We start from the raw sequence: 18,801 nt of genomic DNA, 5'->3' as shown, positions 1-18,801 counted from the left end.
CATTTATTTCAACTTGATAAATCAATGTTTGTACTATGTATTTCATTTGCAATTTCCCACCACATTGCAAAATGTTTTACAGCCATAATTTACATTTAAACAAAAGCCTTGTCACCCAAATTCACAAGACTGGACCCTGCAGTCTAAATCAAAGACTTGTTTATATTAGTGGTTGCAAAAATAACATGAGGCCTGTATTTTCATTTATGATCATGCATCTATATGCCAAATTCCTATCTGTATGACATTATAATTAACATCCACATGGTAAAAAGATTACAGTTGTGGGCTTGAACAGGTGCCAGTTCAATAGACAGTAGAAACTATGACTTGGAGAAGATACCAATGAAATGGATTGAGTAAGATGTATTTATATAGTGCCAGGGGAGTTGCATTTTAAGTATAGTTTTACAATAAGAAGTACTTCAATATGCTGGACCATGAGAGCAAAGCTAACCTAATCAAAAATATAGATTTAAATTTTTTGTTTCGTCAAAGTAGAAAAGCGATATCTGCAATGTCATCATTAGAGGATGAAACTATTCGTTTGCCTTATCATATTAAATTGTTGGATGGAAAGAACAATGCGATGTAATGTAGCTTTTCATAAAGCATTGCCTCTCAGGCTTAAACATATAGAATTTAATCCTAGGATGGCATTGCAGAACAGAGCAATGAATCAGAAAAACCCAAAAAGCTTCTCTCTTTAAGGGGAATGAACATGGTCAACAAATGTTGAGGCAATCAATCTATTACATTGTCTTTTGTGGGAGTGGATTTCTGGTGCTGGATTTTTTGTGGTGTTATAGAAGAAAGGTCATGGACCCAAAGTGGGCAGGGTTTCTCTGGTGAGAATCAAGGTACTTTATTCTAGAAAATGTAAGAGGGTCAGACAGGGGGTCATCAATTACTTGCATTCATCTCCTATCTAAAGCAAGTTTCATGGAAATCCATCTGTTATTACCAGATACAGAAAGGACTAAAGCATTAGTCAAATGAAAATCGACCTGAATGTGTCTCTGGAGGCAGGATTGCTGGAGTCATTAATATAAGATATTCAAGATATTTCCTGTAATTTGGTTGTGATTATGGGGGAAATTGAGACAGTTGGTACATTTCCAATATAGACGATTTCTAATGTAACCCAGGGAGGCTTTTAGTAACGGCAGGTCAGTGAGCTCTCTCTACCAATAAACATACATCTCAAAACATGAAGACTAAGGTCAATTAATAAAGTTTGAATGGAGAAGTTTTTTTTTTTTTAAGGACTTTCCAATTTTACAGTATAATCACAATTACAAACCCATAAAATATAACATTTAAATTTGTATTTTTTTAACCTGTCACTTTTGTGAAAAGGTGTTACATTTTAGTTAAACCCTTAATACTGTTTAGAACCCACTTTCAAATTTGTAAAATTTATCTTATCCATTAAAACAAGAAAGGGTGTTTTCATTGCCTTTTTCTGGATCAGGTCCAGACATAAACCACTACAGTAAAACTGGACTACAAGCTAAAGAACCTTTAAAACAACCCAAAAAAGGAGAGTTCACTTTTTGTTTTAAATCCACTTTTTTTGTAGATTTACATTGTAAATCCGCAAGAACTGGCTTGGAATTGTGGATCTCAATTCTACACTAGATCCACAAATCCTTTTTGCTTCACAAATTGAAAATTGATTCACAAATGCCCGTTTAAAAGTTGTAAATGTTAGGAAGATATTCACAAATGCTTTTCATTTATTTGTACATTAATTGACCGTATTCACTATGTTTTAATTTGTGTAATTTGTTTGTGTATCTACAGATCCGTTTTATATTTGCGAGTCATTTTTGTTAGTTTACAAATTTATACTTTTTACGTATGTGGAAGGTGTTTTGTATCTAAAAGTGATACATTTACACGCTGATTGTCAATCAATATGGAGACATATCCATCGTCAAAGGGTTGACAATTGGGTTCAAAATATATATATTTTTTATATGTCAAGAAGAGTATTTGGGGACCGGATATTGTCAGAACAGCACTAGGTGCTCTAACTGACGAGATGCTCAGGGAGTTTCTAACATCGCCAATTAATAACCTAGAAAAGAGAAGTTGGTGTAACAGATACATGTACCGGTGAGGGCCACTGCTCAGTGTAATCGCGCCCAAAAATACTGGATCCAAACTCAACCCTTACCCCCTCGAGTCGCCCCTGCTGGCCATTAGAAAGGAAGCAAATATAAGGCACTTCCGCATTGGCTTCACTTTTCAAACCCGGCGACAACCTCCATTTTTATGTTCAGCAGTCTATGCCCCAATCCCAATGTCCAGCCTCACGGACTTGGAGGCACGTTCCCGGTAAATCCGTGAGGGTTTAGGACCGTCCGGCTGTGAAACCATCGAGGGCATGAAGGCTCTCAAGCAGACATTTTGAGCCCTTAATGCACACTTTCCGTACATCCGCATTTCTGCAGACTTTGCCTGAGGGAATTAGCCAAATTTCCCAGCGTTGTGACATTAAGCACGGTACCATGTTTATCAGAGACGCACGGAAGCGTAAAAAACTGCAAACACCGGCCATAAAACGCGAGAAATAATAAGAGAAGAAAACGGTTAACAAACAAGCACGAAAGCAACGAGGCCTAACTCTATAAACAGCTTTCTGGTGATTCAGAGCCACAACTGTGAAGTTATTTGTCCTATGACGACGTGATGATGAATTCAGATCTGATCCAACATTATTATTTTGTTTACACGCAGGGAGCGAAGGGAGGGAATAAAAATGTAGAATCAAAAGTCCCAAACCCACAAGTGAATGCAAATGTTTGGCGTCATCAAGGTGTCGTCATTCCTCTTTATACCATTTTGACCCCTTGCAGCCTCTCGCACTCAATCACTCACCAGGTGACGTCAATTAAGTCTGAGGGTTCAGAGCTCAGGGTTTAGGGGAGACATTGGGATTGGGCCTCAGGCTGCTACACATTCATTTCAACAGTAGATGTCGCTAGTTAGTCGTGTTAAATGAAGCTTCGAGGATTAAAGCTTCTGGCGAACCAATGGCCTGGAAAGTGTCACTGCTCCGGGAAGCGTCATTTGGCCTAAACCAGGGACAGTTGAGTATATTTGCCTAAACTACCACCAACGTCTGTTTAATGTAGCTAGTTTGGTCCAAATAATGACTGACACTGGAGAGGGCGACGACGAATTCCAGTTCCTACGAACGGTGAGTAGGACACTTTTTCAAACTAGCAATAAATATTAAGATAAAAGATGTGCGTATATATATATAGGTCAACCCAGAAAAAAAAGTTTTTCTAGCTAAGGTGACTTAATTAGTTCCAGAGGTGTCAACAGCTAACTTAGTTCTAGGTCTTTGGAAAGGAGCCAGTGAGTCAATATTGGTGGTGGAACTCAGACTCAAAAGTACTAACACCACCATGTAAAAATAGTCCATCTCATACAAAGGTTCTGTATTAAAAATGTAAGTGAAAATATGCAAAATGGACTGTAAAAGTAGCCCATTGTGATTATTGTACATTATATCATTAGATTAATGCGATCATGCATTCATTTGTGAGTAGTTTGTATTTGTATTTGTATTTTAGTGTAGTTGGTGGGGGTGCAGCTCATTTTACAACCCTGTTTATATAAGATTACAACTAATGATTATCTTTTTTATGGATTTATCTCCTGACTCTTTAGCTGATTGATGATTTGGTTTGTAAAAATTCAGAAAATAGTGAGAAATGCCCATCACAATTAGCGCCCAAAGTGAAACATTCACAATGCTTATTTTGCCCAGTACAAGTATCTCAGAAGTGCACTGAAGTACTTTAGTTAGTTAAATGTAGTTCGTTCCTTCCCACCACTGATAGTGTGTCAGGATACAAAATGTGTCAAACTCCATGTTTGCTACATCTTTACTTATTGAAATCTAACTCTGACTACGTTTTTTCCACAATATTTTTTTCCATAATTTTTTCAGCTCAGTTTTGATATTGCCTGCAAGCATGGGTCTATGAAAATCAAGTGTGACCATTTGATGCACAACCAAGGCTGTCAATTGAAAGTTGTTAATTAATTTACTACAGTAACATTTCATTTATGTGTGCTTTACTTTTTTAGCGCACATCTCCCAGCAGAATTTTCGCCGTCTTCATCACGCAGTTTTTTTTTGGTTCACTGACAGTTAAGGAAAACCACAAATGTTTTTTTTTAATCTTCACTGCGAGATGATATCATTGTTCCCCAGTTGTAAGTTATCCTCTCACAGCTTGTTATCTTTGCCCTCTGATAAGGGCATGTCACAGGGAGAGTGTCTGGTGTGGATACAAGACACATACTTCCGCAGGCAGATGGTGTCTCTAAACCCAGTACCTAGGGTGATGTCATTTTGCAAGATCGATCCACAATACAAAATTACACTGTAGAAATCTGTGTCACACATTATTACATTAAATGCAGGATTTCCCCCAGGAAATTGTTCATCTGAGGTGAGAAGCCACCCGATCATGACGAATCTTGTCTCATGATCAATTCAGTTAGTAGATGACAAGAGAAACATAATGGCCGCGCAGATTAAATATATACAGCATTTGTGAAAGAGCAGTGAAGGTTAATGTTTTATATCATAAAAGTGTATTCCCTTTTTATGATAGTAGCAAAAAGTAGTCTTTGTTTGAGGCAAGGTGGTCCACCTCCACTATAAAACACTATGGGAAACCTTGAAATGTACAGATGGGAATATATACGAGTGTCAGTTTAAAATCCAAAACCCGTCTGTTGAAAGTCTGTTGCAGCTGAATGAACATGCATTTCCACTTGCCAGGGCTTTTGACATTTGGATTAAGTCTTGTGGCATTGAGAATTTTCACTTGCCAAATGAAGAAGAAGAGCTGAGTCCTCTAGCCATCTGAATGTTCCACCATGCCTGAGCATTGAGCAGTGTGTTTGACTGACTGCAGACTACTGCTGATATGAAGAGTGGAAAGAAAGGTGAATCAGGGGTCAGACTGTGCCCTATCTTTCCAATATGGAGGTATGCAGTCAGGGTAGAGAGAGGTGTTGGTAGTCCTGACTGGACCAGGCATCTTGTCCCTCTCTACAGCTCCTTAAATAGACGTGAAAGCCCAATTCCTTTGACGTGGGTGACTTGCCATTTCATTGAAGATAAGATAAATTTTAGGTGACAGAGATTTACTGTACATGCTTTTACAGTAGAGATAGACCATATTGTGCTGATATGTAAGTCATGCCAGTATTACTGAGGGTCTTTCCTGAATACACTTAAATTAAAACATAAAACCTTTCTGTGTATAGTTTACTGTATATTTTGATGTAATTTGTTTAGTGTTTCTTTAATTTATTTCTTAAATATTTGTGGGTTGGTTAACAGGTCTTCTGTCTATATATGCTAGCACTGGGTATGTTGTGTCACCATGCCCAAAGATTCAGATTCAATATTTTATTATACGTTGGCCTCAATGCTGACAAGAATACATTTCAGATGGAGTACCAAGTGCTTGATTTTTTTTTTTCTTTCCTTTTTGGCATGATGAAGGTCTGTAATTGATCCATATCAGCTTAGGCCTTCACAGACAAATTAAATGAATCTCACTCAGTGAATGTGCTCCAGTTACCCATTAATCACCTAGACAGTGGCGGCCCACCACAGTCTAATTTGACCCCCCACAGCTTCATAATTTTGATATATGAGAATCTGTAACTCTTCTGCACATGAAAGTTTGAGCCTACTGTTGTCATCTCTCTGTGTGTTTTTCAGGGAGATGAGGTGGTTTTGAAAAGTACCTTCACCTCCCAGGAGGAACATGTGAAGCTCTGTCTTGCTGCAGAGGGATTCGGCAGCAGACTTTGCAGGCTTGAGTCCACCTCTAACTGCAAGGTAAAGGGCTCCACCTCAGTGATTTTGCAGTTTTTCTTCATTGCCAGAGCAGCTCATTATTCATTTTCTGTCACCCTTCATCACTTTTGACATTTGGGATAATAATAGAGAGATGTGTAAAATGATGCAAATAATTCACTAAAAATGTTTTACAATATTTGACCTACAGAAGTACTTTATCTTCTGTATGTTTAACACCAAGATACACTGTATAGTAACCAAACATTTAGGCTGTTTCATCAGGAACTTACACAGAAACTTGTAACACAAGTTGACCTCTGTCTGTCTTTCAACATAAAGCTTTAATGAATGTCTGTTAATTGTGCCTGGATAGTTTGTAATTCATAAGTATATAAAAGTTTATTTTCCTAAAGTGCCTTACTACTAATTCACCTCTAAATTAATAATTTATGACTTTTAATATTTCATATTTCATCTAGTATTAATATGTTTCTCACTTATGTATTCAGAATAATTTTATAATTTATGTATTTCTCTTTTTTGTGAGCCAGATTTTCCCACTTTCCTCCCAAATTTGAATTGCCAACTTGCCAATTGGCCGTGATCCTGCTAATTGCGCTGTTGGCCTGTGGAATGAGTCGACAGATAAGAAGCTACTTCAAACACTTATGCACTACTGTCCTTTTATTTCCCCCAGAATGTTCCACCAGATTTGTCTGTATGTGGCTTCGTGCTGGCCCAGTGTCTCTCTGTCCGAGCTCTGCAGGAGATGCTGGCTCACAGTAAGCACCTGGCTGCAGAGGTGAGAGTCTCTTCCCCTCTTTTCTCTTCTAATGCATCTTCATATTCCTTAAATATGAAGATGCATTAATTATTTATTGCTATGTTAGCAGAATCATTATAGTGTTCAGATTGCCATGTGGGGTAAGTAACTTACTGGAATTTCAAAATACTACAGCCAGAATATGTTGCCAGGTTAAACTGACCTCATATCAGCTTTACATGAAATTGTAAGTAAATACATGTTCTTGAACTTAAGTATTCTGTACACTGTTGAAAAATAGTCTGTGCCATCATCTATCTTCAAAATCTCCTACACCTTTCAGAGCCTGCGGTAGAGATGAAAGTAATGGGACTACCTGCCCTCTGATTGGACTTTACTTTGTGACTGAACTGTCATTGTCCAATCAAAGTCATGTGTAAAAACAGGGTGAAAATTCATACTCTTAACTTGAGGGTCACACACAGTGTGCGAACTTTGATCACCATGTTTCATACGCAGTTTTTTGCTTTGTTAGCACCGTCTTTTAGCACTGACAAATAGGTTATCATCATAAAACTGGAACAGCTGGTGTTTACACGAAGTAACAAGCACACATTTTATAATGATCTTTTTGAGGTTATTCACTTTTCACACTACTGTCTTTTCTCATACTGTGAGTCATAGTATGCTACGTGGTTGTGTTTTACAGGTGGGAGCAGGAGGAAGCCATCGCACGCTTCTTTATGGCCAGGCAGTGTTGTTCCTACACTCATACAGTGGCATGGTGAGTCATCTTGATATAATGCAGACATAAATTAGAATGTTTCAGTCTTATTTTTCCAAGGGATTTATTAACATTTTCCAAATATTTGTTCATATATGCACTGAAATATATATCTGTTGTTTTACTCCCAGTATCTTAGCTGCTTGTCTTCATCTCAGTCTTCAACTGACAAGTTGGCTTTTGATGTTGGTCTGCAAGAGGATAAAGCAGGTATTTGGTGGTGGGCCTTTTCAAACAGATGAGATATTTGCATTTTTAAATCACACTAAATTGTCTTTATATAATTATATTTTGTTTTTTGTGATCTTTAACTGTAACTGAGTAACTTGTTGCAAAAACTTTCCTTTGTATATATATATTTTCTGTGTGTGTGTGTGTGGATCAGGTGAGGCATGTTGGTGGACTGTCCACCCAGCATCTAGACAGAGGTCAGAGGGTGAGAAAGTGCGTGTTGGAGATGACCTCATACTGGTCAATATATCCTCAGAGAGATATCTGGTGAGTCTGTTAAGTAGTGAAATGTTTTATTCTTACATAACAATAAATCTACTTTAGATATTTCAGACAATAACAAATGTCAAACACATTAATCTGTTGAAAGAAATTACAGAAGATACTAATCAAACATTTGTAGTTTTTAAATTGAATGCGTGCTCACTGCGTTTCTTCTCCATCTTTCGTCTGAGCTTTACAGAATCAAACACTATAATTTATATGTCATTGGTTTCATATCCTTTGACTTCACTCAGTAGTTAGCAGTCTGTGTTCTCTCTGCTTCTGATGAGTTGTTTAGCATAATTGTATATGATAACACCTATTGTAGTAGAACTTATATTTAATGCTGATGAGCCCATTTTTGTTTCTTTCCAGCACCTGTCCTTTGGCACTGTATTTGACAACAGAAGCTTAAGTGATAGTCTGATTGTTAATGCAGCTTTCCAGCAGACTCTCTGGAGTGTTTCTCCTATCTGCTCTGGAGGTGGAGTTGCTCAAGGCAAGTTTCTTTTTTCTTCTTTTCTTTTGTTCTCTAAGCATATTGAAAAACACCATCAATCCCTAAAATGAAATAATCCACCTGATTGTTGTGTCCAAGAAATGTGATTGTTCAAAGAGATTCCAGCTTGTTTTTGCACACTGATGTTGGCAATGAGTCAAAATCAGGTGGCAAATATTATAGTGTGGACTGTGTCTACAACTGAAATGAAGAATAGCTTCTGTGCTATCATTATTCTTAGAATAATTATAGCCTTGTTTAGATACTAGTTATTGCCTGTTTCAAAGATCCAACAAAATGTCTCTTTCAGTAGAGAATATTTCTGGTGTTTGTTGTGCTAATTCTAGGATACCTGAAGGGGGGCGACACGTTGCGGCTACTCCACAGCCATAGTGATGCATGTCTGACAATTCCCTCCACACAGCAGGGAGAGGAGCTGCAAAGGTCAGTCAGCTGAAAAGGCTAATCACTTCTAGTGTCAGCTATTGAAAATGTCCTTTTGTTCCTTGGTCATGTCTGTTTTGTCACTGTAGGATAATGCATTATGAGATTGGCTCGGTCTCCAGCTACGCCCGCTCTCTCTGGAGGTTGGAGATTCTGCATGTTGTGTAAGTAATATTAAGACTCACTTAAAAGCTTTTGATGGTATAAAATGGGCATCACATTTTCAAAATATTTAATAGTGTCACTTGCAGGAACATTTGCATACAAAGAGAATAATGCACACATGCACACAGTAGTTGATTGTTAAGATCATAGAGGGACTCAACAGAGTCCAGAATTTCTGTTTCTGTTGTTGTTGCTCATGAATGCTGTACAGAGTTGCCACAACCATGTTTGATATAACTGTCCCAGAACGGAATTAGGATTGTGTTTCTCTTACTCCCTTACTCCCTGCCGTTTCAACAATAAAGAGGAAAAACAAAATGTAATAGATTGTTCAGTTTCCTTCAAAGGAGTACAAAAGAACAACAAAAAACACTATTGTGTTGATATTCCTCAGTTGGAGTGGTAGACATACATGCTGGGGGCAGCCGTTCAGACTGTGCCATGTGACCACTGGGAGATACCTGGGTCTTACAGAAGAGAAAGGCCTACATCTGGTTGATCGGGACAAGGCTGACATCAACTCAACCTCCTTCTGTTTCCGATCCTCGAAGGTCAGGAGTCCCATGAAAAATGCATTGGACTTTGAGTGTTTTGAACAATTCATAATCTGAAAATGTCTGTAGACTGGAGACTTTAAGGTCATTAATGTAGTACAATTGTCCAACTTATGTCAGAGAGACACATCTGTTTGGGATACATGTAATAATAGATTTTTGCCTATAGGAGAAGCTTGACACAGGCATAAAGACTATTGTCGATGGCATGGGCATCCCAGAGATCAAGTATGGAGATTCCATTTGCTATGTCCAGCATGTAGACTCTGGGCTCTGGCTCACCTACCAAGCCACCGATGCCAAGTCTTCTCGCATGGGAACAACCCAGAGAAAGGTAAACCTTTTTAGATTCAAAATGATTAGAATTATTATTGATTAACCGAATTGACCGTCTTTTCAAAATGCTGAATGTGAAAATGCACTGATTCACACTTTTAACACAGTGAAAGAATGGATAGGGAATAATTGCAAACGATGTGTTCCCAGGCCATTTTGCATACTGAGGGTCATATGGACGATGGGCTGACGCTGTCTCGCTCTCAAAGGGAAGAATCTCAAACTGCCAGACTCATCCGGAGTGCTGTTCTCTTTCTCACTGGGTTTATCAGGTACTGGATGCCATATCTAGACCCTCTTATTTGTGGATATCAGGTTGATAGAGACATGGTTACACTGACACAGGTTGTTGTTTCCAGCTGCAGTGTTCTCTTGAGGTTTAATGTTGTGCTAAATGACTATCTGAGTGTGAGTTTATAGCACAAGCTTTGTGTATGCCCTTGTCAGAGGTAGACTGATAAATCAGCCAGGCCAATATCGGCTTATTGCAGATATATTGGTGTATTATTGGCTGATGTGTAATAAGATATTGCTTTAGTGACAGACTTTAGTCTTTGTAGTATACGAGTGGTACTTGATTTAGGTATCGCAGAACATCCAAATTCTACACTACACTTTTCACTTCACTTCCACACTTCCACAGACTTTAGCTGTCTTGGAATACTCAAAGAAATTCCTTGTGGTATATACAGTACTACAGCAATACCCAAAGGAGATTTCAAAAAATACCATGGGAACGCTGCCATTCTTTTTATAAGTTGCAATTGCATTATTAGGTCTCCTACTTCTGCACTGTGAGAAAACTCTGAGATATGGAATCACTTGTGACTCTGATACTCTCTCAAACTTTCTGTTTTCCCATTGTAAAAAAACATATACATATTTAATTTAATTTTATTTTATTTACTTATCCCGGAATCATACATTTTACAGTCTGTACAACACACAACACTCTCTATCCTTGATTCAGATAAGGAGCCCAGTATTACAAAAAATTGCAAGGGCTGGTAATACTAGTAAGTTTAATACTAGTAAATCCAGGCTTGTTTTCCCACAAGAAGATGGAGGTCTGTTAGTTTGAGTCCAGGTCAGAAACAAATCACCTCTATGATTATATTGTTGTATTCTTTATACATCTTTTCTGTAGGAAACTGGATGGTTTTAGTCAACAAGGAACCCTACCCTCTGTCAGCCTGCCGACAGAGAAAGTGACGTGCAGTCTGCAGGATCTGATAAAGTATTTCCAGCCTCCACTAGAGGGGCTAGGCCATGAAGCTAAACAGAACAGCATGACAGCTGTAAAGAATCGGCAGAACATGTTTCAAGAAGAGGTAAATCTATATGTGCAAATGAAAAAATTGGTCCTCCATCTGATATGTTTGTCACTATTTCATAAGAATACCAACTTTTCCTCTCAGGGTGTAATAGATTTGGTCCTAGATTGTGTTGACCGTCTACACCAGTATAGTAGTGCTTCTCGTTTTGCTGAAGCTGCGCACAATGAGATGGGAGAAGAGTGGGAGACAACCCTCAATCGTTTCTACGAGCTACTGGGTGAGAATTATCACACATACAGTATAGATTGCTTTTTCATTTTCAATACTGACCCCACAACGGTGATTATCTACTGACACAGACACCAAACCAAGAACCCATTCAGATGCATTTTGCTTAAAATACCTAACTTAAATTATTCATACATTGCCAAAAAACGTGGTTTGAATTCTGCCATTTTGCATGAATAAAATTGATTGTATAAATATTACTCCTAATGTTTCCTTCTTTTTTCCCCTTCAGCTGCTCTGATCCGGGGAAACCGTGTAAACTGTGCACATTTCTCAGGATCTCTGGACTGGCTGATTAGCAGGCTAGACCGGCTGGAGGCATCCTCTGGTTGGTTGAATTTGTATGCATTTTAATATTAATCCTACTTTTTAGGGGCAAAATACTAAAAAGAAATCTCATATTTAGGGTGTGACTGTTTGGGTTGTTTCAGATTGGTGATTATGTAGTAAAATATTCCAGGTGCACATGCTGTACATTACATCTGATATTAATTATCATACATTATCTCAGCATCATAGCAAAATTTGATGATAATATACAGAGTAATACAGGGTAGCTTCCATATAGTAATGAGCAGTTGCATGCTGTCATGTACAGGAGTCTTGGAGGTTCTTCACTGTATCCTACTGGAAAGTCCTGAGGCACTCAATGTCATCAAAGAAGGACACATTCATTCCCTCATCTCCTTTCTAGACAAGCATGGATGCAACAACAAGGTAGTGTATGCAGGGTCTTATTTGTGTATAACAATTGTATAGCAATTGTGAGAAGTAATGTGCAATCTTTATCAATAGTGGAAGCAAAATGACCAATACTGTCATTATGGTCATGTTAGTGCTGTATTAACTGACTGAAGTGCTGTAGTTCATCTAATTGTAGCTTTTATGGAGAAAATGACATGCACTATTATGCAGTTGTTGATCTGTTAGATAGATAGATAGATAGATAGATAGATAGATAGATACTTTATTTATCCCCTAGGGAAAATTCATTCGCTAATGTGGGATCATTTCCATGTGTTTGTCAAACTATTGCTGGGTGAAGTGTTGACAGGCTGTGTTCCAGGTGCTGGAGGTGCTGTGCTCCCTGTGTGTGTGCAACGGTGTGGCAGTGCGGTCCAATCAGAACCACATCTGTGACAACCTGCTGCCAGACAGAGACTTGCTGCTCCAAACACGGCTGGTTAATCAGGTCACCAGGTAAAATTTAGACTGTTTTCTCTCAATAGGACCACCGTGTTTTGTCTCCAAGTCATTCTTCTTTGTTTTGTACTGCCTTATTCTTTTCTTTTTCAGTTTTTTTCTGAATTCCTCAGCATTTAGATTTGTCTAAATAATAAATCAGACACAAAAAGGTTACAGAATCGCTAAAAATCTTAAATATAATTATTAATAATATAATGTTATATCAGAGGAGCACATTTAAAAAACGTGCGTTGAATGGAGTGCATCTTCAGGACTTTTTCTCTAGCCCTTCTCATGCTTGCTTCAGCATGTATTTAGTGCTGTTTGTCAACTGTAGAGATCTCACTGCTGCAGGCCCATCCTTTTCTCTGCTTGACTTGAGTTAATTTAAGAGTTACTTGTCTCTGTCAGTGTCATCTCTTAATTTGCTGCACTAATTCCTTTTGTCTGAAAAGATCAGACCAATAATGTTGATGTCAGAGTACAGATGTCTTTATCTCAGCCTCTTCCAATGAGACTGGGGAAAGTTACCTGCTGCCTGAGGTGGTATGGCTCAATCGTTCTAATCTTTAGACGTTTTTTAATCAGTTTCATCATATTTCATCTTCTTCTTCTGTCTCTCAATATTTTGGCCCGCTGTGCCAGTTTGATCTTGTATGCAGTTTCCATTTTCCTTTTCCTTTGAGCTTGTTTTTTCTTTTGACTCCATCTTCCCTTTCTTCCACAGCAGCTGGATTCTTTTATCAGGCCGTTCTCGATCGGCAGCCTATTTTGTTCCTCAGGCCTTATTTTGTTTCATATCCTTCACACCTGCTCAGTCCATTCCCCAGCTCTCTCTTCCTCCTCAAGCCATTTCTCATTCTATCACTTTTACTTATTGTTCAACTAAATGTCTCATTAGTACATCTGCTTTCATTCTCATTTCCTTCATCTCATCAGTTTTCTTTCTCTTTTCCATCTTCTCCTCCTTACCCACCACAATTTGCCAGTTCTTCCAGATGCTGTCTTTCCCATTATTTGTATGCCTCTATGCTGTCGACAGCCGTGGCTGGAGGCATTTATGTTTTTGGGTTGTCCGTACGTCCGTATGTTCCACTCTCGTGAGCGAAATATCTCAGGAATGCCTTGAGGGAAGTTCTTCAAATTTGGTATAAACGTTCATTTGGGCTCAAAGATGAAATGATTAGATTTTTCTGGTCGAAGGTCAAGGCCACTGTGACCACACAAAACACATTTTTGGCCATAACTCAAGAATTCACATGCTTATTAACTGCAAATTGACTGGTTGAGGCAGAGGCATGCAACTGCAAGGCTTTAATTCTAGTTTCTTTATCCATTCTTCTTATCCACTATTATGTCTTACATTATCTTAACCAGGTCATACTTTTTTCTCTGTGTCCTTTTCCCATTCTTGTAATGCCCACTGCCATGAGAGCTCTGTCAAGGACAAGGTCGCTACATGAACTAAAATTTATTCTCCAAACAAGGTGTCGGTGAGACTTGATTCGAACAGATTGGTGATTTTCCCGTCCACATACCTTTCCATGTTACTGTTTCTCATTCTCTGATTCCAAATTATCTCTGGTAATTTAGCCTCAGCACTGTTATTGGAAGGTTCAAAAGGAGAAGCTACAAGAGTCTGGTTCTGTGTTTGTTCATTCATTTATATATTTTTTAACACACTGTGCTGTGCCCATGAAAGTTAAGGTATGCTATATGTCGGCTACACAGAGTATCAAATGGAAATGTGTAGTCCTGCACAGAGCAGCATGGTCAAAATCAAACGAGCATCCACCAGAGACGGTGTACACATGAATTAGATATTCAGTTCAGTGATTGTTTTTGGTACAACAAAAAAGTCAGTGTTTTTGAGCTCACTCCATTTGTCTGTGCCCCCCATCCGAAGTTTCCAGTTGAGCACCTGAATTTTTCACACACAGTGATACATTTATTTATATTTATAAATAAATATTTAATTTTAAATTTAATTTCCTGCTCTTTTTAGTTGTTCATTCATTGCTATACAATTTTGTAACATGTTTTCAAGTTCCAAATATATTTTTATGTCTTTAAGATGAATATTATATGTTCATCTCACCAAATAAAGGCACCACTATCTTCTCTCTTTTTGTCTGTCTCCTGTGTGCACCTCACCTCCACAGCATGAGACCAAACATCTTCCTGGCAATGGGGGAAGATTCAGCCCAGCATCGGAGGTGGTACTATGAGCTTGTTGTGGATCATGTCGACCCCTTCCTCACATCTGAGCCCACCCACCTGCGTGTTGGCTGGGCTCGCACTGAGGGCTACCATCCCAGGCTGACAGGAGGAGAAGGCTGGGGGGGCAACGGGGTGGGAGACGACATCTGCTCATATGGCTTTGATGGGCTTCACCTCTGGTCAGGTGAGGATGAGATCAAACGAGAGATATGGGATTCAGTGTACAATACAAGTGCTAGTGGGGAACTCGCTCACTCGAATATGAATCACAGTGAGCTGTCACTGGGTTTTTACTGATCCTTAACTTGAATAGAATAAAAGATGGAATATACAGTGGGACATCAACAGAAAATGATACATGACCTAGCGTACAGTTTTGATTTGCATTCTGTAATCCTAAATCTTTTGACAAACAGAAAACCAAAACGATAGATTTACAGACGAGTTGAAAAAATACCCACTTGAATATATTGCTCTACATATTCCAGGGTACTTTTTGAGACAAACAAAAGTATCTATAGATGTAAAAAAAAAAAAAAAAAAAAAAAGATAAAAATTCAGATTTAAAATCCATCTTACTGCATATAATTGAGTGACTAAAAGTCATATATAGGATATTTACCATGTCTAATTAAACAGAATAAAGAAATTCAGCAAAATGGATGCCTGTATAGGAAAACTTTGCCATTGAAATAGCACCATTGTTAAGCAACACTTACTTATTCAGAGAGCGCTAACTGCCTTTTAGTTTTTCCAGTGTGGCAAAGTAACACTGAATACAAAGCAGAGTGATTCCATATTGGTCATTTAGCATTAATCTGATAGCATTTGATCATGTCCTCTGATTGTTTACTGTAAATGCCAGATGGAAATACAGTCACAAAATCATAGCCCTGCAGCTGGCCCAAAAGCCAAAAATGTATGTCGCCTCAACTGTTACAACATATGGATGCACGCATGTGTTATATACTGTACATACACATGCATTTTATTTTAATTTAGTTGTTGGGGGGTTTGTTTAATTAAACAAGCTAAACCTTATTATGCTGTCTCATTTTGATTTGAGGAGAAATAAAAGAGAAATGTGTACATGGATGACTTAAGAGGTTGTGTGCCTTCTGAATCTTAGGCTGCATGGGCCGCAGAGTCAGCTCCCCCTTCCCTCACCTACTGAAAAATGACGATGTGGTTAGCTGCTGTATTGACCTCAGTGCGCCATGCATCTCTTTCCGGGTCAACGGTCTACCTGTGCAGGGCATGTTGGAGAACTTCAGTGCTGATGGACTTCTTTATCCTGTGGTCAGCTTCTCTGCTGGAGTCAGGTCGGTAGTGGAGATATGCTTGTGTTTAACTGTTGGGCATGGCTGGCTTTTGGTTCCTCCAAGTTAATGTTGACTTAACATGCAGTATTCATTACTATTTGTAATTTGTTGCAGGAAGCTGTATGTATTTTTGTCTGAGTTTATGTTTTTGTCTCTATTAGGACTTCAGTACATGTAGTAAATGCCTATTTTTTTACACCAGGGTTCGTTTTCTGTTTGGGGGAAGACACGGAGAGTTTCGCTTCTTACCGCCGCCAGGTTTTGCTCCATGCTCTGAGGCGCTGCTCCCACGAGTCGAGCTAAAGGTAGAGCCATGTCAGAAATATATCTTGGATCACGGAGAAGGGAAACAAGACCTCATCGGCCCCTTAGTACCTGCCACTCCGGTTATCTTCACTCCCATGCCAGTAGACATCAGCAAGGTAAAAATCAGCTGTTATGTCAGGTTTCATTTTATTCTACAAAAAACTAATTGCTAAATCATTTTACATTTAGAGATTGCAGATTAAAAAAATCCACATTTATGTTCAGTTTGATCCTTTGTGCTGAAATATACCAATTTACTCATATTACCTTCATAGGTGGTGTTGCCAACACAACTTGAGGACATCAGAGAGAAAATGGCTGAGAATATCCATGAACTCTGGGCAATGGACAAGATTGATCTCGGATGGACACATGGACCTGTAAGAAAAGAGAAGCACATCATTTAACTACCAGCTTTATTTAATCATTGCATATCAAATGATGAATTATTACATAACAACTTTAGTATTTAGGAATTATAAAGAAACTTGACTGATCCAGCTCACTTCAGAGCTCCTTGCAGTTTGAAAATTATTAGCTCTTGTCAAACAGGTGAGAGATGAAAGTAAGAGACATGACCCCTGTCTGGTGGAGTTCTCCAAGCTGCCAGAGCAGGAGAGGAACCAGAACCTTCACGTGGCTCAGGATACTTTGAGGTGAGGTCTATTACCTGAATCATACAATAGACAAAACCTTTTGTTTACTTGATTATTTTCATTCATTTTGTCTAATAAAATTTTCACTTAAAACTGATGAGTAACCAGTGTCTGTTGTAATTGCATGTTTTTGTGATTAGTGAATGTTTTCTGTTTATTTCTGCACTGGAGGACTCTGCTTGCTCTCGGTTTCCACATTGGTTTGACTGATGACCGTGCTGCGGAGAGAGTCAAATACATGAGCCTAGTCACAAAGTATGTAAATTTGTTATGCCTTATTAAACTGTGTCTGCAAAAGCATAACTACACCATAGCCACTCATTTGACGATAATGTTTTGAATGTCATTTCTATGTGTCCATTTTTTAAATTCTCTCCCTCAGGTATGAGCAGCCCAGTGGCTATAGACCTGCCCCAGTGGACTTGAGCCAGGTTTTTCTGAGCCCAGCCCATGAGGAAGTGGTTAACTTGCTGGCAGAAAATGATCACAATGTATGGGCCAGAGAGAGAATCAAGCAGGGATGGACCTATGCAGCCCAGCAGGTTTATGTTCCGTATTGTATTACTGCATTCAGTAATTTTAATGTCATTGTATTGTATGCCGATTTTGTTTTTTGCATTTGTATTATTAGGACGTGAAAGCGAAGCGGAGCCCATACCTCGTGCCATGCAACCTCCTTGATGAAAGGAGTAGGAGAGCGGGCAGGGAGAGTGTCAGAGACGCTGTCTGTACCCTGCTCGCCTACGGTTACAGCCTGGAGCCCCTGAACCAGGAGCGGAGTATGTCTCAAAGCCTTCTTATCAGTCTTATCAGTTATAGCTCAGTTCACTTCACTTTACTTATTGCACTGGTTCCCAAACTTTCTCTGGCAAGGCCCCTTCAGAAGCTGAATAAACATAATTCATTAGCCCCTCCCCCACACAATTTTTATCAATCATTAACAATGATAGAGGAAGCAAGTAATATAAAAATGGATCCATGTTCAAATGTAGTGAAATATAGTTCAGCATGATAGCATCAGCAAACTCCTCTTTGTTTATTTTCCCACATAAATCATATTCATTCAACTTAGTGTCACTCTATATTTTCCCCTGATTATGCACACGCCCCTGCAGTGGCTCTATGCCCACCCCAGCAGGGCCTGCCTGCCAGTTTATTGTAACCAGCATGAGATAATAAATGTAAGTTTAAGTGAGACACATCTCTCTCTGTTATCAAGTTAAACAAAACTAAACTGCCGAGTATTAATTGCACCATTTTGCAAGACTATTGACAATCCTGCAACATTTGTCAACATTGTATTGCAAAGATACACTCTGTTTAACAGGACTTAAATGCACGTCAGTTATTATTTTGGCACATAAACATATTTTCTCTGTTTCTTGGGTTTTCCAGCCGCATTATCATACCCATGTCTCTTCTCTGCTGAGAAATGCAGAGTGTTCAGACCAGATAAATCATATGCTGTGACCTGGGGGAAGTGGTATTTTGAATTTGAAATACTGACAGCAGGGAATATGAGAGTGGGCTGGGCTCGACCAGGCTGTACCCTCGATAAAGAGCTCGGCTCAGATGACCAGGCTTATGTCTTTGATGGATTTGAGGTGAGATATTAAAAGTTTACAGCTCTGAACATGACTGCATGTTCAGTCTTGTTGT

At 38.8% G+C, this 18,801-nt stretch overlaps 1 protein-coding gene across 2 annotated transcripts in view; it reads left to right on the top strand.

Moving 5' to 3' along the window:
- Window positions 1-3,160: 3,160 nt before the first annotated feature.
- The window catches only part of ryr2b (ryanodine receptor 2b (cardiac)), a 62,036-nt gene continuing 46,395 nt past the window's right edge, over window positions 3,161-18,801 (top strand). Inside the window, exons 1-26 of one of the 2 annotated variants that reach the window (XM_087177098.1) lie at window positions 3,161-3,208; window positions 5,768-5,887; window positions 6,546-6,650; window positions 7,321-7,395; window positions 7,527-7,605; window positions 7,781-7,893; window positions 8,266-8,389; window positions 8,737-8,833; window positions 8,923-8,997; window positions 9,393-9,549; window positions 9,722-9,886; window positions 10,039-10,160; window positions 11,036-11,219; window positions 11,307-11,442; window positions 11,686-11,781; window positions 12,052-12,170; window positions 12,520-12,653; window positions 14,801-15,042; window positions 15,988-16,180; window positions 16,383-16,602; window positions 16,762-16,866; window positions 17,039-17,142; window positions 17,314-17,397; window positions 17,525-17,684; window positions 17,774-17,921; window positions 18,538-18,746. In XM_087177098.1, the coding sequence (XP_087033224.1) occupies window positions 3,161-3,208; window positions 5,768-5,887; window positions 6,546-6,650; window positions 7,321-7,395; window positions 7,527-7,605; window positions 7,781-7,893; window positions 8,266-8,389; window positions 8,737-8,833; window positions 8,923-8,997; window positions 9,393-9,549; window positions 9,722-9,886; window positions 10,039-10,160; window positions 11,036-11,219; window positions 11,307-11,442; window positions 11,686-11,781; window positions 12,052-12,170; window positions 12,520-12,653; window positions 14,801-15,042; window positions 15,988-16,180; window positions 16,383-16,602; window positions 16,762-16,866; window positions 17,039-17,142; window positions 17,314-17,397; window positions 17,525-17,684; window positions 17,774-17,921; window positions 18,538-18,746 (3,414 nt within the window). Of the gene's footprint in view, window positions 3,209-5,767; window positions 5,888-6,545; window positions 6,651-7,320; window positions 7,396-7,526; window positions 7,606-7,780; window positions 7,894-8,265; window positions 8,390-8,736; window positions 8,834-8,922; window positions 8,998-9,392; window positions 9,550-9,721; window positions 9,887-10,038; window positions 10,161-11,035; window positions 11,220-11,306; window positions 11,443-11,685; window positions 11,782-12,051; window positions 12,171-12,507; window positions 12,654-14,800; window positions 15,043-15,987; window positions 16,181-16,382; window positions 16,603-16,761; window positions 16,867-17,038; window positions 17,143-17,313; window positions 17,398-17,524; window positions 17,685-17,773; window positions 17,922-18,537; window positions 18,747-18,801 lie in introns of both variants that reach the window. The other variant, XM_087177097.1, reaches the window with a different exon arrangement.

This window comes from Seriola lalandi, unplaced genomic scaffold (genome assembly GCF_002814215.2).
Source record: "Seriola lalandi dorsalis isolate HSWRI2012SDOR001 ecotype SW California unplaced genomic scaffold, Sedor1 jcf7180002054580, whole genome shotgun sequence".
NCBI classification, from domain to species: Eukaryota; Metazoa; Chordata; class Actinopteri; order Carangiformes; family Carangidae; genus Seriola; species Seriola lalandi.
This window is presented reverse-complemented; position numbering and strand designations above follow the sequence as displayed.